Below are 25,638 nucleotides of genomic sequence, written 5' to 3'. Positions count from 1 at the left end.
ATGACTGACTTCCAACAACCACAACCATTTTCCTTTGTGCCAGGTATGACTCCAACCAGCAGGATGTTTTCTCCCTGTCCCCCATTGATTCCAGTTTTGCTTTGGGCTCCTTGATGCCATACTCGGTCAAATGCTGCCTTGATGTCAAGTGCAGTCACTTTCACCTCAGTACTGAATCAAAGCTAACACTGTCAACTTGTGGTTTTCTATTACACCTGATAAAAGAATACACAAGGGCAAATTTGTGTCAGAAATATATGAAGCACACTAGTGTCATGATGAAAGGACATCACATTTGAGCCTAGATTTTTTAATAATCATGCACTATATTCAAAAATTTACATCACAAAAGTTTCAACTTTTAATATAAATCATAGAAGGCAATGAAATACAAAAAATTGATCTCCTGATTGGACAGTATAAACAAAATATGTTTTTTGATACAAGTAGCATTTGTGGTCTTCCATAAAATGTATTCTCCAATTTATTAATGTTAGTTATGTCATGTATTTACCTTTCTTGGTTGAAAATCATACTTCACACAATGCTGGAAACCTTTTCCTTTTGATTTCAACGATGTTACAATCAAACAGTTTCCAACAAAATGTGCTGAATAGCCAACTCCTTTGCTCGTTCGAAAGCTGCAAATTACACAATGGCACATTATTGTAAGTCTTCACAAAAATTTCAGGTTAATTGCAGATAAATCATGGTTGTTAAGGTATACTTCTACATAACATTAAGTTAATAGTCTTCATTTTGTAACTTTCATTCCACACAGCAGTTTCCCAATTTCATCTTTGCATCACATAGCTGTGCAGAAACTACTAGTTAGTTTCAATTTATGGAAGCGAAGGGGAGACAGAGAAAGCATTACCCCACATTGCTTTGGCATGGGACCTAGCTTCAGACCAGCATTGGTTGAGACCAGTGACCAGTAGTCTGCCCACCCAGCCGGGGTGGTCTGTCATGTGGAATCGCGAAAGGGGAAAATCGTATTAAAAGAGGGAGTCTCCATGCCAAAAATAGCTTTGATTACATTAAAACACTTTGTTACAATTTTATTCCATCCTCTCCACTGGTGAAGAGCACATTGTGTACTTGGTCATTTTCTCCTCCAGTCCAGTGCAACTTATTTATACTACATGCTTATGCCTCAAATGATTACCAAAACCTTATGATATTTAAAATCACTTAAGCTGACAATACATGACACTTTCTTGAATTGCAAATAACATCCCAGAAAACACTGGAAAAGACAATCAACATGCTATCCAGGCAAAGAACTAGCTTCACAGATCAGCTGTTATCAGTGAACTGGAAAGCCAGGCAGTTTCTATATTGGGCACGATTCCCCCCCAAAAAATTCAAAGTCCATTTGTGGCGGGTTTTTCATGCAGTTTCCCACCGCTATTCAATTACACTTTTTTTGGCCCTGTAGAGTTTCTCATCGGTTTCGCCAACACTTAGAGGGTGCGATTCAGCGGAAAGATTTCTAAGTGTGGTAGCGAGCGGGAATTGTCGCGAGCCTCCCGGCACTCGACCCAGCGAGGCCGGCAATGCAATTCAACATTAATTGGTCCACCTAACAAGGCTTCACGGGCTTCTTGCCACAAATGAAGGCTTGCCAGCTGATTCGCCTGCACTGCGCTCGCCAGCCCCCCGCTAACAACATGAGCAGCACTACTCAGTCAACACCAGCCAGCTCGCAATAATGGCTCCAAGGAGATCAGCCCCAAGATTCGGGGATGCTGACCTAGGGAGGCTCCTGGAGGCAGTGGAGGCCAGGAGGGATGTCCTGTTTCCCCGAGGGTCCTGGAGCGTGAGCCAAAAGACGAGGTGACGGCAGCCGTCAGCTCGGAGAGTGTGGCCAGGAGGACTGGCCTTCAGTGCTGGAAAAAGGTCAACGACCTACACCGGGCAGCATGAGTGAGGGGACACCAATGCCCCACCCGCGCCCCCCTCCCCACCATGGGAGCATCCACCCCCTCCCCCCCGAATCCCCCTGGCAAGCCCCAGCCCTCCCTCCCACCCCTCCCCCCTCAATATGCCCCAACTCTGCCTTCACACCCCTTCACTCTGCCTTCACAACCCTTCTCTCACCACAGTGAACCACACGTCTGGCTAACGATGCCCTCTCTGTGTCTCCTCAGGAAAACCGCTCACACAATCGGTGGGAGGGGGCCCAGACTGGCGGTGGGGTGCCGGACATCAGAATCCTGACCTCCTTCGAGGCGCGGGCCCTGGAGGTGACTGGAGTGGCCGAGGACATAGCAGTCACCCACGCAGAGGCTGGCGGACGCCGCAGAGTTGCGAAACCACCAGGCTCCACCTGTCAAACGCGAGTTGTGATAGCCTTACTGACTGACCCATCCCTCCCATTGACCACATGTCCCTTCTCCCACATGTCCTCCAGTGAACAGAGCCAGCCCATCCTAGGTGGCCCCCTCTCCTGAATCACAGGAGAACACCTTGGAGGGGAGCTCCGAGGATGCAACTGTCATAGTTGTGGCACAGCTATCATCCCCACCCTCCACCAGCACAGATACACACATCGCAATGGGAAATACTAATGGTCAGGCGTCTGGGGTGAGCACCACACTGCTGATGATGCACATCTGGTGGAGGCAGGAACCCCCAGGCGAGACAGCAGTAGGAGGAGGGCTGCTGGATTCCAGGACCCAGCTGGGTCCCAGCATGATGCTGAGCCTCTGGAAGTGGGCTTTCCAGAGCAGATGGAGACAATAGGGAGAGGCCGAGACATTCAAAGGGAGATGTCAGTGTCACTCCAGCAGATCCATAGCCACTTGGAGGAGTACGGGTGCAGGAGATGGCAATGAGCCAGCAATGAGTGACACCGAGGCCAACACTGCAAGGTGGCGACTACAGTGGAGAGCCTGGTGCACGACGTCAGCACCATGAGTGAAGGTGTCCAAGACGTCGCACACTCGGTGACGGCCATGGGCTGAGGGCCTCAGCAGGATGAACACTTCGCTGTGGGATATCACCCAGTACCAGGCTGACTTTGATGAGGTTCTGCGGGACATGTCCCGCTCTCAGATCGGCATGGCCGTAGCGCTGTAGAGCTTGTCCCAGTCTCAGGTGGGCATGGCTGAGGCACTGCAGAGCATGGCACAATCACTGAGGAGCATCGCCGAGGGCACTGACACCATGGCGCAGACATTGGGGAATCGCCGGGGCTGGCAGAGCCAGATGATACAGGGGCAGGCGCGGCTTAAACCAGCTGCCCCTCAGTCCCAAGGTGAATCCCAGGGCCCTATGGGCACCGACTTGGAGAAGAGGGAGTTGAGTGCCAACCCGGACCCGTCCCATGGAGTGGTGATAGTGGGCACCAGCTCCCCTCAGTTCCACCCCTCTGATGAGGCCATGTCTCGAGGTCCACACACGGGATGGGCAGCATGGCTGTGCATGTGTAGAGTGGAGTATTGTACAGCACATTAAACCCCTTTTTACAAAACCATTATGATGCCTGTCACTGTCTCCCACAATGCGGGCTGACCCCCGGAACCTTTGCCCAAATCTCCAGGCATCCCCACCTCCCAGTGGCACTCACCCAACCTCCAGCCGTGGACATGTCCCAGGAGCTGTGTCCCATCCCCTGAGTGTTCGGATGTTGCGTGTATGGTGTTGCCTCCTGCAGTTTTCAAGCACAGTGTCCGGACATCATGGTGTGACTGGGATGCTAGGCAATGATTCCCACATGCTACACAGCCCGCCCATCCATGGGAATCCACTTGGGATCTGTGAAGTGCTACTTAATCAAGATTGCCAATTCTCTATCAGCAAAAGCCTTCAGGCGCGGAGCCAGAAGCTTCAGCAGTTGGTGGGGAAAATGGGTGATCGGTGGGGCACACAGGCAGGGACAAGGATTGCCCCAGGAATAGGTAAGCACAATCCAGGATTGGCAACACCCCCCCCCAATGACGGCCCATCCCTGCGTAGGGTCCCCCACCCTCAGCCAAGGGTCTCCCAACCCTTGCAGAGCATTGTGGTGGCAAACCCAGCACCCCCGGTCTCTTTGCCTATGAGCAAAGATGGCTACTCACCTCCCCGGCTCCCCACAGAAACCCTTCCTCCAGGTTCACATTTTTCAACAGGAGTACTAAACGGCGCCAGCGTGAGCACTTTCTGGGGAGGCCGCTGAATGACGGGAGGCCGTTGGTTATGGGGTCGTTCTCATTAAATGTATGGAAATGGGGCTTAAGTGGTGATAATTGGTTCTCGCCACGCTACACCGAGATCCTGGTTGCACCTATGGGAGCAGGCCAGTTGCATCGCAAACTGTTTGGCACCTGGCACGGATCTTGTTTTTGACCTCACCCGCTATTCATCTGCCTTGTAACGCTTGAGCGAGAACACAACAGAGAATAGCACCCAGAATTTATTTCTGCACTGGGGAGCTGAACATGGACATTAACCCCCCCCCCCAAGTGAGGACACCCCACTATGGGGTCCCTGGGGGTACACCCTCTTCGGGCACCCCCAAGCCTCCTTACAGCACCCAATCACTTCCAGGATTCCCCACCCATCACCCCTCCAATCTTCCAGAGGCCCCTACTTACCTGCCCTGTCCCTTCAAACCTTAACCCCCCTCCACCCTTCAAATCCCCCTTCCACCCTAATTTCATGCCCCTCGGCCCCTGACCCTTGGCAGTATCATTCTGGCACTTGGGCACCATTGCACTGCCACCCTGGCACCCAGGCAGTTATCTTTCAAGCTTGGCAATTCCACCTGGGCACCTTGGTAGTGCCAGGGTGACAGTGCTAAGGTGCCAGCTGGGCAGTGCCAAGGTGCCCACATTCCAGGGGGGGGGGGGAGACCCACCCTGCACTTACCCTGACCACTCAGGGATCTCCGATATCCCGGGAAACCCCCCAATGCCATTCCGTCTGGTCCACGTTTGTGTGGACCAGTACTGATCAGGGCCCTGCTGCAGCCTCCCTGGGGAGGCTGGAGAATCAACAGAAACTGGTGGATCCCAGGCAGGTAGGTTGTCAGTAGGTTTGTGGTCTATTTTCCGCAAGCGTCATTTTGTCCCGCCCATTTTGGGTGGCGTTCCGACTCCGACATCTCATGGGAGTTGGGTGAATCCCGCGAGGTACGGAGGCTATCGGGAGGTCCACTGGAGGCCTCTCACGGGATTCCACGGCCGCGTTGTGAGTGCAACACGGCAAGAGAATCGCGCCCATTTATAGTCAATCCACAATGCCAGTTTCACAACCAGTTGGCAAATTGAAATCTGTCCCTCAAAAGGTTTACAATTCAACACAACTAATGTCTTTATTTATAATTAAACAGTAGCAATACAAAAATACATTTTGAAACAAGGATTAGACCACTTTGAACTCTCAGATAAATGAAACACTAATTCAACTTTTACCACACTATCGTTGCAACTGAACTTGCCTCTCCCAAGAAGTCCTTTGATTTGACTAATATTTCATATTTCAATGAATCACATATTCTCCAACAATTACTAAAATCAGCATAAATACCTTTCAAAATACATCAATTTATATTTTAGATAGGACCATTGATTATAAAGAATGTAGGCTATTCCTGTTAATTCAAAGTCGCTATTTACAGAACATAATCAAATTATCCAATAGTTTGAGTTCTGCAAATTTAATGAAACACCATAACAAATTGTTACAGAAACATTGGAAAATTTAACACATCAAATCACTTCCATCTTCTCCCACCCCCTCAAAGTTAGTCTGTTTCGTCACTCCTGTAGAGATGGTCTGCTTTCCTCTAATTATCTGATGATGGGTGTCAATTAAAAACATTAGCCTTCTTTTTTTTCCAGGTGCGAATGATGCTGCTGTGTATTTGCATGATTTTCTGCTTTGATTTTTGCTATCTCATTCTTCATAGTTGTTACTTTCTCAGTATGTTACACTTCGATCAAAATTAGCTTTGAGGAAGTGAGGAACAATGCATGATTTAATTCTCTTTATTAAACCTATACAAGATAATGCCTCTTTAAATGAAAACTACAGGGCAAAAGCTTATCAAGTCTGGAGTAAAATACAATTCATGGATATTATATGCTGCATTTATCACAGACCTGAAAAAGCTAAATTAAATGCAAAGAAATGTGAAGGCTCTCTAAGTCACTTCCATTGAAACTGCCATCTCCACTACTTAAAAGTATTATTTTATTAACAATATTGCCATTTGCATTCATGATAACCACAAGACAATTATTGTTCAAACTATATGCATAAATGTTTCAAATGCATTCTGACAAAACATGCTTTCACACCATTATAATGCAGAAGAAAATGGAGTACATACCAGTAGAGATATGGCTTGTCTTTGTCCACATTTATATTATTTAGCGGATCCATGCGAAACCAGGTATTTAAAGTAAAACCATTTTGGTATGGCCACTTAGCAATCGGAGGCAAAGCAATGGCCTAGAAAAGTAAAACATAACAGATTTCAGAGCCAGAAGCACCTATATGAGGCCTATTGACATAATGGTTAAATGCTGGCTCTGGGATGTAGTCTGCTGCCAGTCAACATAAAGTATCTAATGGTCAGCTGTATTCTTGACAAGACTGGATCACCAATGGAAATATTCTAACAATTCACATTTGTACAACAGCTTTCAATGTAGTAACACATCCCAAAGCATTAAATAGCAAGCACAGCAATAAAATATTTTGACAGAGAGCCACAGAAGGAGATATCAGGACAGATGACCCAAAGCTTGATCAGAGGTAGAGTCTAAAAAGTATTTCTAAAGGAGGGAAGAGTGGTGGAGGAAGATAAATTTAAGGAGAGAATTCTAGAGTTGGTCTAAAGCAGCTGAAAGTGAGGTCAGAAATGGCACAGCAATTAAAATCAGAATGCACCAGTTACCAAAATTGGAGGAGCAGGGAGATTTTGAAGACTTTGTAGAACCGGGTGGCACAAAGAGGGGCGGGGGTGAGGCCATGGAAGGATTTAAAAGTAAAGATGAAAATCTTAAAATTGAAGCATTGCCAGACCAAGGACCAATGCAGATCAGCAAGCACAGGGCTGATTAGTGAATGGGACTGTACAAGTTAGAATATGAGCAGCAGAAATCAAGGTTACAGAAATATTTTTAAAGCAAGGTGGTGTTTGTGGCTTCAAATAAGGATCAGCGGAAGAACTGCGATGATGAAGGAGCGTGGCAGGGAGAAAAAGGACAAAACAAGAATTGTTGGCTCATATTTACATGAGCAGAATGTGTATTTGTGAATATATTCATGCTTAGATTGAGCCTTTGTGATGGCATATTGTCACCCAGTGATAATGCCAGGGTTTGAGGCATACTCCATCCTTGTTTCACAACAGGCACAAAGGTACCTATGCTTATGCCAATTTTGGGCCAGAACTGGGCTGATTGGGCGGTTTCTGAACGACTCCTTTGGATCGTGTTAAACCACCTTTTCAAAGCTGGCATGTCTGCATTTGGCTTTTTGCCTTGAAAAATCCAGCAATTTCAGACGTGAGACAGTATGCAAGTTGCAATGTTATTTCAGACCATATAATGGAACAACAATTCTCTAAAGGATATCTCAAGTATTGGGATGATATGCAGTTGTTTTGCTAACAGATGAGGTTGTTTGGATGATATTTGTAAGATCCACGTATTGGATAGCACCAACACTCGCCAGCCCCCACACTAAGGTCGAGCAGCACTTAACCACCACTTGCTCAGCCAACCCCAGCCAGCTCGCAACAATGGCGCCCAGGAGACTGGCCCCAAAGTTCGGGGACACAGACCTGGGGAGGCTCCTTGACGCAGTGGAGGCCGGGAGGAATATCCTGTTGGCCGAGGGCATAGGGCTGTCGGGGCTGCCTGGGACGAGTTGGTGGTGGCTCTGAGCACCGGGAGTGTGACTAGGAGGACTGGCTTCCAGTGCAGGACCTACACTGGGCAGCACGGGTGAGTAGACACCAAAGCCACCCCCTCACACCCCACCCCCCGACAGGAGCATCCAACCCCCAACTCTCCTTGCAACTCCAGACCCTCCCTCCACCCTTCTACCCCCAACCTTTCCTTCCCACCCACCCTCCCACCACTGTGAAACACACATGTGGCTAACGATCCCTGCTCTGTGTCTCCTCAGGAAAAGATCTCACAAAATCGTCAGAGAATCCTCACCACCTTTGAGGAGTGGACCCTGGAGGTGACTGAGGTGGCCGAGGACAGAGCAGCCACCAACGCAGAAGTGGACCGACACCGCAGAGGTGAGGAACCACCGAGCCCCACCTGGAAGACTTGTCAAACATGAGTTGTTATTGCCTTACTGACTCACCCATTGCTCCCACTGACCACATGTCCATTCTCCCACAGGTCCTCCAGCCGACGGTGCCGGCCCATCCTGTGTGGCCCCCTCTCCACTCTCCCATGAAACGACCTTGGAGGAGAGCTCAAAGGATGCCACCATAATAGTCGCGTCACAGCTGTCATCCCCACCCTCCACCAGCGCAGAGACACACATCTCGGTGGAAAATGTTAGTGGTCAGGCTTCTGGGGCACAATCTAGTGAGCACCACACTGCTGCTGATGTACATCAGGAGGAGGCAGGAACCCCAGGTGAGACAGCAGTTGGAGGTCTGCTGTGCCCCAGAACCTAGCTGGGTCCCAGCCTCATGCTGAGCCTGTGGATGAGGTCATCCCGGAGCTGAAGCCGACAATAGGGTGCGGCCGGGACATTCAGAGGAAGATGTCAGCATCACTCCAGCAGATCCATAGTCGCTTGGAGGAGTCTCAGAAGCTATGGGCACAGGAGATGGCACCGGCAACGCGTGGCACTGAGGCCAACATTGCCACGGTGATGACCACAGTGGGAGCCTGGTGCACGACGTCGGCACCATTAGTGAAGGTGTCCAAGGCGTTGCGCAGTCAATGAGGGCCATGGCTGAGGGTCTCGGCAGAATGTCCAACTCATTGGGGGATGTCACCCACTACCAGGCTGACCTTGATGAGGTTCTGTGGAACATGTCTATTCTAAATGGGGAAATTCTTTGGAAAGCAGAAGCACAAAGGGAATGGTAATCCTTGTTAACGATTCTCTTAAAGTTAATCTGCAGGTTCAGTCGGCAGTTAAGAAGGCAAATGCAATGTTAGCATTCATGTCAAGAGGGCTAGAATACAAGACCAGGGATGTATTTCTGAGGCTGTATAAGGCTTTGGTCATACCACATTTGGAGTATTGTGAGCAGTTTTGGGCCCCATATCTAAGGAAGGATGTGCTGACCTTGGAAAGGGTCCAGAGGAGGTTCACAAGAATGATCCCTGGAATGAAGAACTTGTCGTATGAGGAATGTTTGAGGACTCTGGGTCTGTACTCGTTGGAGTTTAGAAGGATGAGAGGGGATCTTATTGAAACGTACAAGATACTGCGAGGCCTGGATAGAGTGGAAGATGTTTCCACTTGTAGGAAAAACTAGAACCAGAGGACACCATCTCAGATTAAAGGGACGATCCTTTAAAACATGAGGGGGATGAGGGGGAATTTCTTCAGCCAGAGGGTGGTGAATCTGTGGAACTCTTTGCCACAGAAGGCTGTGGAGGCCAATCTACTGAGTGTCTTTAAGACAGAGATAGGTAAGTTCTTGATTAATAAGGGGATCAGGGGTTATGGGGAGAAGGCAGGAGAATGGGGATGAGAAAATATCAGCCATGATTGAATGGCTGAGCAGACTCAATGGGCCAAGTGGCCTAATTCTCCTCCTAAGTCTTCTGGTCTTATGTCCGCCTCTCAGATGGGCATGGCTGAGGCGCTGCGGAGCATGTCCCAGCTGCAGGTAGGCATTGCCGAGGCACTGCAGAGCATGTCCCAGTCACTGAGGTGCATCGCCGAGGGCTTCGACACGATGGTGCAGACTATGGGGTTCCGCCAGGGCTGGCAGAGCTGGATGATGCAGCGGCAGCCGGGGCTTGTAACAACTGCCGCTCTGGCCCATGGTAGACCCCAGGGGCCTATGGACATCGAGCAGGAGGACATGGCGCTGGGTGGCTACTCTGACCCACCTAATGGAGTGGCGAAAGTAGACACCAGCTCCGCCGAGTTGTACCCGTCTGATTCGGCTGCGACTCACAGCCAGGACACGGAACAGGGCGACACGGCTGTGCATGTGCCGCTGACAAGTGAGCCGAGGTCCTCTAGTCTCAGAGCCCCCAGAGGACACCCGACAGGAGCATCAAAGGCCATGGGACGTGATAAGTAGCTGGCTGCCTCCACCTCAGATGTGCATTACTGAGGACACTGAGGTAGGGAGGAGGGTGTGGAGGGGTAGGTAGGGGTGAGGGGGCTGGGAGTGGGGGAGGGGGCAGCACCATCGGGTGGGTGCAGAATTGTAAAACACAAAAACACCTTGTGCACAACCAGCATGATGCCTCTGTCACTGTCTTCTGCATTGCGGCCGACCTCCAAACCCTTGGACCATCTCTCCAGGCAATAGCCTTCAGCCACATGGTCGGAGGCCTTGGCAGTCTGTGGGGTGGTCGGTGGGATAGACGGTCAGGGACAGGATTTGCCCCCGGAACAGGTGCATATGATCCAGGGGTTAGCATTGTGGTGTCGCGTGGGATTGCTCCCAGGTTACCCCCCCCCCAGTGCATCCCCCCCACCCTTCCATGTCGACCCCTCCCTTTGGAGGGTCCCCCAGCCGACGGCCCCCCATCCCCCGCAGAGAACAAGCCTCCGGGGCTCTTTGCCTGTGACCATAGATTTCCTCGGCTCCCCACAGAAGCCCTTCCGCCAGCTTCCCGTTTTTCAAAAGGTGTACTAATTGCCGCCTGCGTGGCCACTTGCTGTGGAGGCCACTGAATCACAGGAGGCTGTTGGATATAAGGTGGCTCTCGTTAATTGTGTGGAAATAGGGCTTAAGTGGTGATAATTGGTTTCTTGCCACGCTACGGCGAGATCCCAATTTTGCCTACGGTAGTGGGCCAGTTGCATCGCAAACTGTTTGGCACCTGGCGCGGTTCTTGTTTTCTGTCTCTCCTGCTATTCACCAGCCTCATTTCGCTTCAGCAAGAGTGTATCGAGGCCAGAGAATCTTGCCCTACGGATATTGTAGTCACTGTATTGAGTAGTATTGTTTAAGGAGTAATTGTAAGTTATTTTCAGGTGTGATGTTAAAGATTTTAATACTGTGTTAGTAATAAAGTTTGTTTTAGTATACCATATCCCTATTTCTTCGTGCAATCACTCCAGGAGCCAAGTATCCATTCCTCACAATCTTGCAAAATTAAAATAAAATATTGAGGTTTCAGTCCAGTACCCTCGTCCACTTTTGAGCTCTGGTCTGGGACTGTTATAGTAGCTTGTTCAATGGAGATGTATGTTTCCAAATCATTTTTCTTAAACATAATGGTTGGGGTTCTCCGTCGGTTGGATCCTTCCCTTCACCAGCAGTGCACTCACGCCTGCAGACTTCCCAACAGCGTGGGGGTGCCCACAATGGGAAATCCCATTGGCCGCTGCCAGGACGGAGGATCCCGCTGCTGGCGGAGGTGCGCCCCGCCAGAAAATGGGTCTGGCGGGATAGAGAATCCCGCCCAACATCTGTTTAATCGCTTTATACTTACTTAATTTAAATAAGTCATGCAGCTAATTCAGAACTTGCCAAATGATGCTTGAACTCCAAAGGCTGAATTACAAGGAAAAAGTACACAAATTTAGGCTGTCTTCCCCGGAATGTAGAAAATTATGAGCGTTTTGCTATTTCTGCTGGCTGCGAAATCTAGCTCGAGGGGATATGGACTAAAACTTGAGCCAGGCTGTTCATGAATAAAATTAGGAAATGCTTCTATTCATAAAAGGGTGGTAGAAGTTTCAAACTCTCTTCTGCAAATGGCAGTCAGTTGTTGATCACAAATCGGGAATTGACAGATATTTTTCAATTAAAAGTATGAAGGGATATGGGGCCATAGGAGGTAGGTCACAGATCAACCATGATCCTCTTGAATGGCAGAACATTCTGCTAGTGGCTGCAAATCCCTGGAGGCTGCTGTTGCTGTTCCCTTCCTTATCTGCAGCCAGAAAGAAGGATAGTTTTTATAAGATACCTGGGTCCTGTAACACCGGGCTCAGTGGGATGTATGAGTCCAGAATGCAATCTGGTTTGAAGCAAGAAGACACCGCAGGACCTGGTGCGTGACATTGTTCCAAATGGGCCACTTGATGATGCTGTTGAAGAAATGCTTTTGTAGGTTGCTGATGCTTTTGTAGCTGGTGTGGCAAGTGCTGCATGTAACAGACACGTCGCCATGGGTTAAACAAGATGGGAGTCAAGGATGTTCAAATGCACCTTGAGCGTCAATAGAATATATAGATGCCAGGATTTGGTTCCGGTGTAATTACGCCATGTGGGAGGGCCGACACAGCTGCTATCCTGGACAGAGAATGGCACTGATATGTGGAATAAGTAACACATTCATGGACAGACCATTTCTACGACAAGGTTCTGGACATGATAACACATTCTCAGGCTTATCATCCCATTTCTGGTGAGGAACCTTCAAGGGGTGCCCCCACAGTGGCCTGCCCCACGATCAGGGCCCACCGATCCGCGGGCTGGCCTTTGCCGTGGGGGCACTCTTTCCCTCCGCACCTGCCGCTGTCAACCTCCGCCATGGCCTGAACAGAGAAGAACCCCCCTGCACATGCGCTGGGATGCCGCCAGCACACGCTGGCGCTCCTGCGCATACGCCAACTCACGCCGGCGGAGGCCCTTCAGCGCCGGTTGGCATGGCGCCAAGCCCTTCCGCACCGGCTTGCGCGGCGCCAAACACTCCGGCGCCAGCCTAGCCCCCGAAGGTGCGGAGGGGCGGCCCGACGTGGGAGGGGTTCACGCCACTCCTCGGCGCCGGGAGTGGCCCGCCCCACCGGTTCGCGGAGAATCCCGCCTGTTATGGGCCAGGGTTTAAAGAACCCCAAAGTGTATCATGGAGTTCACCTGACCCACATCCTTTACTAGATTGTGGTATGGGGAGCACACTGCCCACTCTACAGGTGTGGTAGACCAGAAATGGAAAAGTATTTTTTAAAGCAAAACAATATTTATTCTATGAACTCAAGCTAACCTTTTTAAAACATAGTGAACAGCTTAGCAACCATTAATTCAAATACAACCCCCAAAGACTACAACACTAAGTAAACCTTTAAGCTTTCCTTTTTAACATCCATACGACTTAAAAACAAAACCTTTATCAGAAGTACATCAGGTTAAAGTCACTACTGAAAACATTTATAATTCTGAATTCACCAAATGATCAAGAGATAGTCTTTTGATGGCAGAGAGAACACCAGTACACCTGCTTGGTCTGCTTCAGCTCCAACACTGAAAACGAAACTAAAACACACCCTGCTCAAAAACGAAAATAAAAAACTGACAGACAGCCCAGCTCCACCCACTCTCTGACATCACCGTAGTAGTAATCATCCATTTCTTAAAGGTACTCTCACTACAGATATTTATATACACACCCATTTCTTAAAGGTACTCTCACATGACACGCCCCATATGTTTGTTTTTTTGTAAAAATGAGCTGATATGGAATTGTATGGATACCAATATGGAATGATGACGTAGAGTTTACGGCTGGGAGCTGCGGGATGGGGAGAGAGAAACTTATTTATCCGAATGCAGCTGCAGTTACCTAGAGGCTGTGTGTTTGTTTGCTGACGCCCCTTTGCTTTTGTAGCCTGGAGTAAGGAAAGGATGTCAGATGACCTGCTGTCAGCACTGGAGCAGCGAAGTGCTTTTTCTCTTCTGGTGTGCTCTGCGCCAGTGTGAATTTTCCCTTGCTGAGAAGTCTACTGCTGGAAGCTTCAGGAGGGAAAGAGAGGAGCAACTTGATGGAGGTGTTGAAGAAATGCTTCTGTAGATTACTGGTGTCTTTATTGTACTGTTGACTGTTTCATGTTTAATGCTGCCTCTTTTGCTTCTGTGGGCTGGAATGAGGAAAGGGAGGATGTAAGATGACCTGCTGCCAGCGCTGGAGAAGGGGTTCTCTTACTCTCTTCTGGCATGCTCTGCTTCGCTGTGACTTTCCAGTGTGAATGTCCATCGTTGAGAGTCTATTGCTGGAAGGTGCAGGAGGAGGAGAGAGAGGCAGATTGATCTGAAAGATGAAGGTGTGGAAGAAATGCTTTTTGCAGATTGCTGGTGACTTTGTTGTACTATTGACTGTTTCATGTTTAATGCCTGGAGGCTGTGAGTTTGCTTACTGCCGCCTCTTTTACTTCTGTGGCCAGGAACGAGGAAAAGAAGGACGTATGATGACCAGCTGCCAGCACTGGAGAAGGAGGGGGGAAAAGGGGTGCTCTTTCTCTCCTCTGGTGTGCTCTGCATCGGTGTGACTTTCTACTGTTGAGAGACTACCGCTGGGAGTTGCGAGGTTGAGAGAAAGGCAGCTTTATCCGAATGAGTAATTTGATGAAGGTTGATTTTGCAGATGTTATAACCTGCCTGCTTACCATTGGCTGGGGACTAATGACAATCCCACAATCCTGTGGGAGCATGAGCTTCCCCAATGAGGGGGGGGCGGAGAAACCATTAGTAAACTCGAAGTATAAATAAAGCTGGCCAGTTTGAAACCAGGAGGAAGGAGTGTGCAGCAAGGGAAGTTGCTGCTACTGTTATATATATATATATATGTTATTGTAAATAAATGTTATTACGTTGTATCCTTAAAACTCGTGCTGGATTCTTCGTGGCCCTCACAAAACTGGCGACGATGGTTAAAGTGAATAGCTGTCTACACTGCTGAAGCCACCTCCCTGGATTTTTGTTGGATACAGGTTGGAAGTTGTTTTCTATTATACCATGCCTCTGTATGGATGTTTTTGATGCTGCGCTGGAAAGCTGGAACCAGTACGCACAACGGATGCGTTACTATTTCCGGGCAAACAATACCACCGAAAACGAGCGCCAGGTGGTCACATTGCTCACCGCCTGCGGCCCGCATACGTTTGGGGTGATTAGGAGCCTTACGTACCCAGCTGCGCCGGACACCAAAACGTTTGATGAACTTGTGAATATAGTGGGGCAACATTTTAACCCAACCCCGTCCACGATAGTCCAGCATTACCAGTTTAATACTGCTGAGAGGACCCCTGGAGAATCCCTTGCCGATTTTCTATCCAGGCTACGCAGGATTGCGGAGTACTGTGACTATGGTGAGACCTTGTCAGAAATGTTACGCGACCGTTTGGTTTGCGGTATTAACAATGCGGCCACCCAGAGAAAGTTGTTAGCTGAGCCAACATTGCTTTTCAACAGGCCATTCAAATAGTATTGTCCCGGGAGAGCGCAGAACGAGGAGTGCAGGAGCCACAGGGAATGGAAGTGCATGCCTTGGGGCGCAACCCCTTCCGTCCGAAAACGTCCCCCCGCACTCCTGCGGTACCTTGGGCGAGGCGTCGTCCGGACCGACGTCAGTGGCCGTCGGACATTCCTCCCCGAAGGGAGCCTTCTCCAGAACCAATGGATGAGGAGCCATGTCCGTGTCAGACTTGTAAGCGCCGACCCCGTCGCGGACGCAGGTCCTGGGGGCGCCAGAGGCGCCGTCGTTCCGACCGAAACTGGGACCAGCCCAGGGGTCGTACCTTCCATGTGGATGAACCTGCGGCGACTACTCCTGAGGACGTGGAGACGGAGGACGACTGCCTGCAGCTGCATTGTGTGGCAGCTCCCCGTGTGGCCCCCATTAAGGTGACAGTACGGGTCAATGGTCACCCGCTTGAGATAGAGTTGGACACTGGCGAAGCGGTCTCCGTGATCGCCCAGAGGACATTCGACCGCATCAAGCAAGGTATACAGACCCTTACATTAACCGACTCACAGGCCAGGTTGGCCACCTACACGGGGGAACCACTGGACATTGCAGGAACTACAATGACCCCTGTTGTTTATGGACGCCAGGAGGGGCGTTTCCCACTTATCGTGGTGCGCTGCCATGGGCCCAGCCTGTTGGGTCGGGACTGGTTGCGCCATGTGCGGTTGCAATGGCAGCACATACTCCAAACAGTTTCTGAAGGGTTGACTAAGGTGCTAGGACGATACCCAGATGTATTCCAGCCTGGTTTGGGGAAAATAAAAGGGGCCGTAGCCCGTATCCATGTCGAACCAGGAGCCACGCCGCGTTATTTCCGGGCGTGCCCGGTGCCTTACGCCTTGCTCGAGAAGGTAGAAGGGGAGCTCACTCATTTGGAGAGTTTGGGTATTATCAGGCCCATCCGTTTTGCTGACTGGGCAGCACCAATTGTACCCGGAATGAAGCCAGATGCCACAGTTCGCTTGTGTGGCAACTATAAACTTACAGTGAATACGGCTTCCCGACTCGACCGATATCCAATGCCTCGCATAGAGGATCTCTACGCGAAGCTTGCAGGTGGACTCTCGTTCACAAAATTAGATATGAGTCACGCCTACCTGCAGTTGGAACTGGACCCTGCCTCCCGATCATATGTAACGATTAATACACACTGGGGCCTGTATGAATATACAGGGTTGCCCTTTGGAGTATCCTCTGCCTGCGCAATTTTTCAACGTGTTATGGAGGGCATTTTGAGAGATTTACCACGTGTTGCTGTCTACTTAGATGACGTTTTGATTACAGGAACGTCGGAGCAGGAACATTTGGAAAATCTGGAGGCTATCCTTAGACGCTTTTTGGAGGCTGGAGTCCGTTTACGTCGCGCAAAGTGCGTATTTCAGGCTAAGGAAGTAGTCTACCTAGGTTATCGGGTGGACCGCGAAGGTTTGCACCCCGTCGCAGAGAAGGTGCGTGCGATTCAACAGACCCCCGCCCCGACTGACACTTCGCATCTTCGTTCTTTTCTCGGTCTCGTAAACTATTACGGGAAGTTCCTCCCCAATCTGGCAACTACGCTGGCCCCGTTGCACCATCCGCTAAAGAAAAATCACACCTGAGTTTGGGGTCAGCCGCAAGAAACCGCTTTCCGGCGGGTAAAGCAACAATTGTCGTCGTCTGGGCTACTAACGCACTATGATCCTGGAAGGCCTTTGCTCATCACGTGATGCATCCCCGTATGGTATTGGGGCCGTCCTGTCCCACAAGATGGAGAACGGGGCCGAGCGACCAATAGCTTTCGCCTCCCGCACATTGACTGCAGCGGAGAAAAAGTACACGCAGATCGAGAAGAAGGGCCTGGCAGTGGTTTCTGCGGTGAAACGCTTCCACCAGTAAGTGTATGGCCGCTATTTCACTGTCGTGACTGATCATAAGCCTCTGCTGGGACTTTTCAGAGAGGATAAGCCAATACCGCCCATTGCTTACGCACGGATCCAGCGCTGGACTTTGTTGCTTGCTGCATACGAGTATTCTCTGGAGCACAAACCAGGAACGCAGATAGCAAATGCCGACGCACTGAGCCGAATGCCTTTATATACCGGCCCCATGTCGACCCCCACGACCGGTGAGGTGGTTGCAACCCTAAATTTTATGGACACCTTGCCTGTCACGGCATCACAGATCCGTGAGTGGACCCAGACGGAGCCAGTCCTGTCAAAGGTTCGGCACATAGTCCTGTATGGTGGACAGCATAGACAGCTCCCAGGTGAGTTGTGGGCATTTTCCTCCAAGCTGTCAGAATTCAGCGTGGAAGACAGCATCCTCTTGTGGGGGATGCGTGTGATTGTCCCAGAAAAAGGCCAGGAGCTGATACTAACAGACTTGCACAATGGGCATCCAGGTGTGACCAAAATGAAAATGTTGGCCCGGAGTTATGTCTGGTGGCCAGGCCTCGACACCGACATTGAGAAGGTGGCTCAAACCTGCTCCATTTGCCAGGAGCATCATAAGCTTCCGCCGGCCGTGCCCCTACATCACTGGGAATGGCCAGGGCGGCTTTGGGCGCGCTTGCAAGCAGATTTCGCAGGCCCTTTTCAAGGATCCATGTTCCTTCTATTAATCGACGCCCAGTCTAAATGGCTAGAGGTGCATAAGATGCAGGGGACAACATCCTGCGCAACAATTGAAAAGATGCGTTCGTCTTTTAGTACGCATGGCCTACCCGAGGTGCTGGTCACGGATAACGGCACTCCATTATCGAGTGAGGAGTTTGCGAGGTTCACGACTATGAACGGCATACGCCATATCCGCACTGCCCCTTACCACCCGGCTTCAAATGGGTTGGCAGAGCGCGCAGTGCAGACATTCAAAAGAGGCCTAAAGAAGCAGTCTTCCGGATCAATGGACACGAGACTGGCTCGCTTTTTGTTTATGTATAGGACCACGCCCCCATGCGGTGACTTGGGTAGCTCCCGCAGAACTCCTAATGGGCCGGAGACTTCGCACCCGCCTTAGTATGGTTTTCCCGGACATTGGCGCAAAAGTACACCGCACACAAGAACGGCAGGGACAGGGATTTTCTCGGCATCGGCCGATTCGGCAGTTTGCGCCCGGTGACCCAGTGTTCGTTCGAAATTTTGCTGGTGGTGCCCAGTGGGTTCCTGGCGTAATCTTTCGCCAAACGGGCCCTATATCTTACCAGATGCAAGCCCAGGGTTGTCTCCAGCGCAAACATGTAGACCACGTTCGGTCCAGAAGACTATCCCCATAAAAGATTCCCCGCCCCCGGAGCTCATTTCTACAGCCGCAGAGACCAGGGACAAGGGAAGGTAGTCCTCACAATCTTCCACTGGTGCCTCACTCGAAGCCTGCGCAGGTCGTTACAGAACCGAATGGAGATAGAGACGCTGACATGACGGAGGCAGCAGACTCTGACTCCGAGATGGAGACACAGGACGCATCAGAGGGGGAATCCTCGGGTCCACGGGTCGTGGATGTACAACCGTTGCGCCATTCATCACGGAAGCGCCGGTCTCCGTCTCGTTACACGCCGCCTGATCTAGTGCCGCGTGCAAATGGTGTCCGGCGTGTGGCAAAATGAGTCCAATGCCCTCCTTCGCCAGGGTCTTTGGTGGATTCCTTGGACTTTGGGGGGGAGGGATGTTATAACCTGCCTGCTTACCATTGGCTGGGGACTAATGACAATCCCACAATCCTGTGGGAGCATGAGCTTCCCCAATGAGGGGGGGGGCGGAGAAACCATTAGTAAACTCGAAGTATAAATAAAGCTGGCCAGTTTGAAACCAGGAGGAAGGAGTGTGCAGCAAGGGAAGTTGCTGCTGCTGTTATATATATATGTTATTGTAAATAAATGTTATTACTTTGTATCCTTAAAACTCGTGCTGGATTCTTCGTGGCCCTCAGAAAAGCAGATTACTGGTGACTTTATTTGTTTAATGATTAATTGTTAATTGTTTAATGATTAATGCCTGGGGGGGTAGGGAATTTGACGGATGGCAGGCGGAACTGATGCCAGGAGAGAGGTGGTAACTTACCCTTGCAGCGCAATGTTGATTGTTGTTCTTCTTCCAACATTGTACAGCGGTCCTTCTGCCCGCACTGACAACCACTGCCATTGCCTCCCATGCGGCATTAGTGACCCTGCTGCTGGTCCTCCAACCCCCTCGGGGGAATAGGATGTCCTGTCACGCATCGACTGCGTCGAGAACCCTGATCAGGTCAGCATCCCCAAAGCGAGGAGCAGATCTGTACGCTGCCACATTTGTGTGTTGACTGGGAGTGAGTGGAGAGGGAGCGTTTAAAAGCAGCTCCCCCTCGTTAGTGGCAAGCTGCTGAGGCGCGAGTCTGGTGAATCAGACGGCAAGACCGACAGTAATGGCAAGATGCTCATGGGGGCTTACTTCCAGCACTAAGTGCCATTAAATACGGGTTGCGATCTCGCCAACGCAGCTGTCAAAAATCCCTCTGCCAAGTCACCCAAAACCACACTTAGAAATGTTTCCATTAATTTGCAACCAGAGTCTTTCTCAAAAGGAGCGCAAGAAAGCAAAGACAAACAAGCAAAAAAAGGGAGGAGAGAAAACTGGAAGGAGGGAAGGAGAAAAGAAAAGATGGAAGCAAGAAGGAAAAAAGTTGGAAAAGGAAGTGGAGCGAAAGGAAAAAGAGACAAAAAGAAACATTTTTTGGCAGTATCAGCCAGCTGTATTCACATTATTACTGCTCATACTTACTGCCTAGAATAAGGCGTTGCATAATTGAGCTTAGACCAAACATTCATTTAACAAAAACAATTTGTAAATCAGCAGCATAGTCTCAGATCCGTTCAATACAAATCCAGGATTGGCAGGGAGACAGGAATACATAATCCCACGAATGCTAGCCAACGTTGAAGGTGAAAGATTTAATGTTGAAGTTTTTCTTAAATTTTTTAATTTGAGTGCCCAATTAATTTTTTCCAATTAAAGTGGCAATTTAGCGTGGCCAATCCACCTACATTGCACATCTTTGGGTTGTGGGGACGAAACCCACACAAACACGGGGAGAATGTGCAAACTCCACATGCACAATGAACCAGAGCCGGGATCGAACCTGGGACCTCGTCGCCATGAGGCAGCAGTGCTAACCACTGCGCCACCGTGCTGCCCTCAATGTTGAAGTTGACAGGGCGTTAGCAAAATTGATATTTCATATCCAGTTATTTCAGAGCAGCTGACATAAATTAAATGCTGCATCATATATTACTTGAATCAGTGGAACACAAGTCTGAGGATATTACATTTAAACTATTCACACTGCACCTTGAGTACTGTAACTAATTTTAGCAACTTATACACAAAGTGTACATGGGAGTACTGCTGGAGGTCCAGATAGGAGAATCATGGTGGGGGCTCATATATAATGTCAGAAGATTAAATAATCTTGAAAGGAGGAGACAGAGAGGAAATATTTCAACAAGGTATTAATGGCATTGGAAAGGTAAATCCAGAGTCAGCAGTGTTATGGAAGTATGACCAGGTTTACAATAGTGAAAAGAAAATTTTGGATCTACAACACATTATTTTCACGTAATGTGAATAACATCTGCAATGGTTCTCTGTTCAACATAGCAGAGGCCATGGGGAAATTTGGAAGATAACTGAATATAATTTGGGAGCAGAGAGGACTTCCCATTTATCTACATAGTTGAGCCAAGTATCCATCTGCAAGCGTATTTATTTTGTGATCAGCATTCAATATCAAAAGAATTTCTTTCTCTACAAGGAAAATGTTGTAAATGGTTCTTTTAAGTTTTTTTAAAAATTGTTCTTGCACCATTTCTTGCCCATCCCTCACTGCCCTTGAACTGAGTGGCTAGGCCATTTCAATGGGGTGGCAATTATGAGTCAACCATATCTCTCTGTGAGGTCTGGAGTCACATGTAGGCCAGACCAGGTAAGAGTGGCAAATTTCCTTCCCTGAAAGACATTGGTGAACAAGATGGGGTTTTAAGACAATGGTTGCATGGTCATTAGACCTTTATTTCTAGATTTTTATTGAATTCAAATTGCACCATCTGGCATTGTGGGATTCGAACTTGGGAACCTGAGTCTCTGGATTGCTAGTCCAACGACAATACCACGATGCCACCGCCTTCCATTTGTTCTGAAGGAGAAGCTGATATTGAGAAGCTATTTCAAAAATGGAGCAAGATTAATAGAATCTTTCAAGATACAAAATAGTAAACATAGGTTGGAATGAAATCTATAATAAATCTTACTGCTGCACTCCGTCCAGGAAAATTGAAGAAGGTATCTGGGCCTTGTCTTTGTGGCATCTGATTCAGAATTGACAGCAATTTAATTGCATGCCTTGGCTGTGAAAAAGAAATGTAATTAAAAGCCGAGAAGCATATCATTGATTAAGCATCTAAGACAACATTTAATCTTTGCAATTTAGTTAGCACATTTATTTTAAGAAAAACAGTCACATCAGATTATCTAAACACAAAGCTTTAATGCACTCTAAAACAACGGTTATGTGCTACACCGTCAACTTGTATCTATATAAAGTCTTTAATGTCTTTTTAATTCTTTCATGGGATGTATGTCTCACTGGCAACGTCAGCATTTGTTGCCCATCCCCAAAGACCCTTGAACTGGGCGACTTGCTGGGCCAATTCAGAGGACAATTAAGAGTCAGGAGGATCTGGACTCGCATCATTGGCCACACCAGCTAAGGATGGCTGATTCCAATTGTTTCATGGTCACCATAACAGAGACTACTTTTTAATTGAAGACATTTTATAATGTATTAATGGGATTTAAATTCTGCCTGTTGTCATGATGGGATTTGAACCCCGGAATTATGAGTCAAGTGACATTACCACTATGCCATTGTCTCCCCCTTATAAAATGCCTTAAGGTGCTTCATGGAACATAATAATAATAATCTTCATTAGTGTCATAAGTAGGCTTATATTAACACTGCAATTAAGTTACTGTGAAAATCCCCTAGTCACCACACTACCGTACCTGTTCGGGTACATTGAGGGAGAATTCAGAATGTCCAATTCACCTAACAAGCACGTCTTTGGGGACTTCTGGAATGAAACTGGAGCACCCGGAGGAAACCCAGACAGACATGGGAAGAACGTGCAGGCTCCGTACAGACAATGACCCAAGCCAGCAATCGAACCCGGGTTCCTGGCACTGTGAAGCAACAGTGCTAACCACTGTGCTGCCGTGCCACCCCTAACTACAAAGCTCCCCGCCGGGAATAACGGTGCACCAATGGTGGAGCAATCAAAATCAGGGATACTTAGAAGGTCAAAATTGAAAAATGCAGATATTTCAGAGGGTTGTCGGGCTGAAGTTTAGAGGTAGGGAGCAGTGAGGCCATGGAGGGATTTGAAAACACGGATGAGAAATTTATGGTCAAGGTATTGTGATGGGTGAACAGAACTTGGTGCAAGTAAGTACAGAGGTACAGTTTTGATTTACAGAGGGTAGGCAGTGGAAGGCAAGCCAGAAGTAATTTAAATGTTCAGGTCAAAAGATAACAAAGGCATGCATTAGAGCTTCAGAAACAGATGAGCTTACACTGGGGCAGAGGCGGGCAATGTTATGAAGGTAGAAATACAGTCTTTGTGATGGCAAAGATTTGTGGTCAGAAGCTCAACTCGGAGATAAATATACCATGGTTACAACAGTTTACTTCAGCCACAGACAATTGCCAGAGAGAGGGGTGAAGTCAGTAGCGAGGGAACAGAGCTTGTAGAGGAGATTGAAGATAATCATACTATATTTCTAATCATCCAGAAATAGCAGCGTGCCAAGGGTAGGTCCATGGGAAACACCAGATGTAACTGAATGGGAGTAGGAAGTGAAGCCATTGTAGATGATACTCTGGTTACAATTAGACAGATGAGAACGGAACCAGGCGAGAACAGTCCCATCCAGGTGGATGATGGTGGGAAGACATTGAATGGTCAATTGTGCCAAAGGCGGGGCAGCATGGTGGCGCAGTGGTTAACACTGCGAGGTCCCAGGTTCAATCCTGGCTCTGGGTCACTGTCCGTTGGAGTTTGCACATTCTCCCTGTGTTTGCGAGGGTTTTGCCCCAAAGCCCAAAAGATGTGCAGGTTAGGTGGATTGGCCACGCTAAATTGCCCCTTAATTGGAAAAAATTAACTGGGTACACAAATTTTTTTTTTTTTTTAATTGTGCCGAAGGCTACAGATAGGTAGCAAAGTAAGAGGGTGGATAGCTTACCTGTATCATAGTCACATAGGATGTCATTTGTTACCTTGATAACAGCCATTTGAGTAATGTGGCAGGATGGAAACCGAGCATGGAGTCTGGGAACGATGGGTATGGATTATAGTGCCATACATATGGATCACAGTGGCACTTGTAGCTCAGTTGATAGCACTCTCACCTCAATCAGAAGGTTGTGAGTTTAACTCCTGCTCCAGGACTTCAGTGCAACAAACCAGGCTGACATTCCAGCGCTGCACCCAGCAGATGTGCTGTTTTTCAGATGAGCATTAAACCTCACCATTGCCATGAGCAGCCACACTCCCCCATAGCACTATTTCAAAGAGGAGCTAGGGATATATCCTCCTTCATGAGCGACGAATTGCGTCAGTTTCCGCTTAGCAAGGGCATCGCCTCAAGCAGGGCGACAAAATACAAGCCCTGGGGAAACGGACATGTAGAGAGGGAGAACGCGACGGTCTGGAAGGCCGTCCTTCTGACCCTACGGTCTAGAAGTCTCTCAGTCTCCCGCTGGCAGGAGGTCCTTCCCGATGCGCTCCACTCCATCCGGTCGCTCTTGTGCACTGCCACCAATGAGACTCCTCATGAACGTATGTTTGCCTTCCCTAGGAAGTCCACCTCAGGGGTCTCGCTCCCTTCCTGGCTGACAGTCCCAGGGCCCTTCCTCCTCCGGAAGCATGCAAGGAGTCATAAATCGGATCCCCTCGTCAAGAAGGTCCTGCTCCTCCATGCCAACCCATAATATGTCTACGTGGCACATCATGACGGGCGGCAGGACACAGTCTCCCTCCTGGATTTAGCACCTGCAGGTTCCCCAGCGACCATCACCACCACCCCCGACCCTACACCGTCTCCCTCCACCACTACCCGGCTACTTCGAGATTTGGCACCCGCAGGCCCACCGGCGACCATCACCACCAGCCCCGCCCCTACACTGCTCCCCCCTCCACCGACTCAACTACTGGGCGAAGAAGAAGACAAGACGCTCCCGGACGCGCAGGTCTCGACACCAGTGTACACACCACGGCCGGGATGGATGGATCAAAGCCCCCGACAAACTCGACCTTTAAGTCCACTTCACCTCCGCTGGACTCTTTTTTTTAAACAGGGGGTGAATGTAGTAAACCACTGTTAATGTATTATATATATTGTGGTAAACTGTTACTGTACTACATGTATTGTGGTAAACCACTGCCTGATGGCTCCGCCTCCCCTCGGGCTCGGTATAAAGGTGGCTGACCTCCGGCCCTGCCCCAGTTTGGCCAGGAGGCTTTCTGTTTAGCTTTAAAGCCACAGTTTTGTTCACTACTCGTCTTGTGTTAATTGATGGCACATCACACTCCAAGAGGCTTTTCATGAAGGCCCGCCTTCTCAACCTTTCCCCTCACCGGAGGTTTGTTGATCCTCAGGTTAAATCACCACTAGTCAGCTCTCTCCCTCAAAGGGGAAAGCAGCCTATGGTCATCAGTGACTAGGGCGACTTTACCTTTATACACTCCAAGAAGTACTTAATTGGCTGTAAAGAGCTTTGAAACATTCAATAATCATGAAAGGTGCTATATTACTACAAGTCTTTCTTTTTTTTTCCTTTTTGGATTTGGACGGCAACAACACACATCCAAGGATGTTGGAAAGAAAAGGAATGTTAGAGATGAGATGGTAGTTTGCCAGGGATTTTTGTATTGGGGGATTGATGACAGCAGGTTTTAAGGAGATGGGATAGTGCCTGAAGAGAGAGATCCATCATGATAACAGCTAACATGGAGCCAGGAAGGGGAGTTTGGTGGTTAGCAATTCAATAGGAAGAGGTCCAAGTGAGGAGCTGGGTTTCATGGACAAGAAGAGCTCGGAGATGGCATGTGGGAAGATGAGAGAGAAAGCACGGAAATTTGAGAGTTCAGGGCTGGGGCTGTGGGGCAAGTTTGGCCCGGTGGGCTTGGGGAAGGAAGAGAAGTAACAGCTGATCAGATGGTTACTATCTCAGCAACAAAGCTCCTCGCACTTAATTGTTGCTTTCTTGCTATATG

General features: G+C 49.0%; 1 protein-coding gene across 1 annotated transcript in view; it reads right to left on the bottom strand.

The window, feature by feature from the left end:
* nbeaa (neurobeachin a) overlaps nt 1-25,638 on the bottom strand; it is a 1,435,335-nt gene that overhangs the window by 1,219,527 nt on the left and 190,170 nt on the right. Inside the window, exons 4-6 of the mRNA XM_072477018.1 lie at nt 21,613-21,708; nt 6,323-6,444; nt 515-641 (exon numbers count right to left, since the gene is read on the bottom strand). Of these exons, the coding sequence (XP_072333119.1) occupies nt 515-641; nt 6,323-6,444; nt 21,613-21,708 (345 nt within the window). The remainder of the gene's footprint in view (nt 1-514; nt 642-6,322; nt 6,445-21,612; nt 21,709-25,638) is intronic.

This window comes from Scyliorhinus torazame, chromosome 15 (assembly GCF_047496885.1).
Source record: "Scyliorhinus torazame isolate Kashiwa2021f chromosome 15, sScyTor2.1, whole genome shotgun sequence".
In the NCBI taxonomy this organism is placed as follows: domain Eukaryota; kingdom Metazoa; phylum Chordata; class Chondrichthyes; order Carcharhiniformes; family Scyliorhinidae; genus Scyliorhinus; species Scyliorhinus torazame.
The sequence above is the reverse complement of the archived record's forward strand: the minus strand, read 5'-3'. Positions and strand labels throughout refer to the sequence as shown.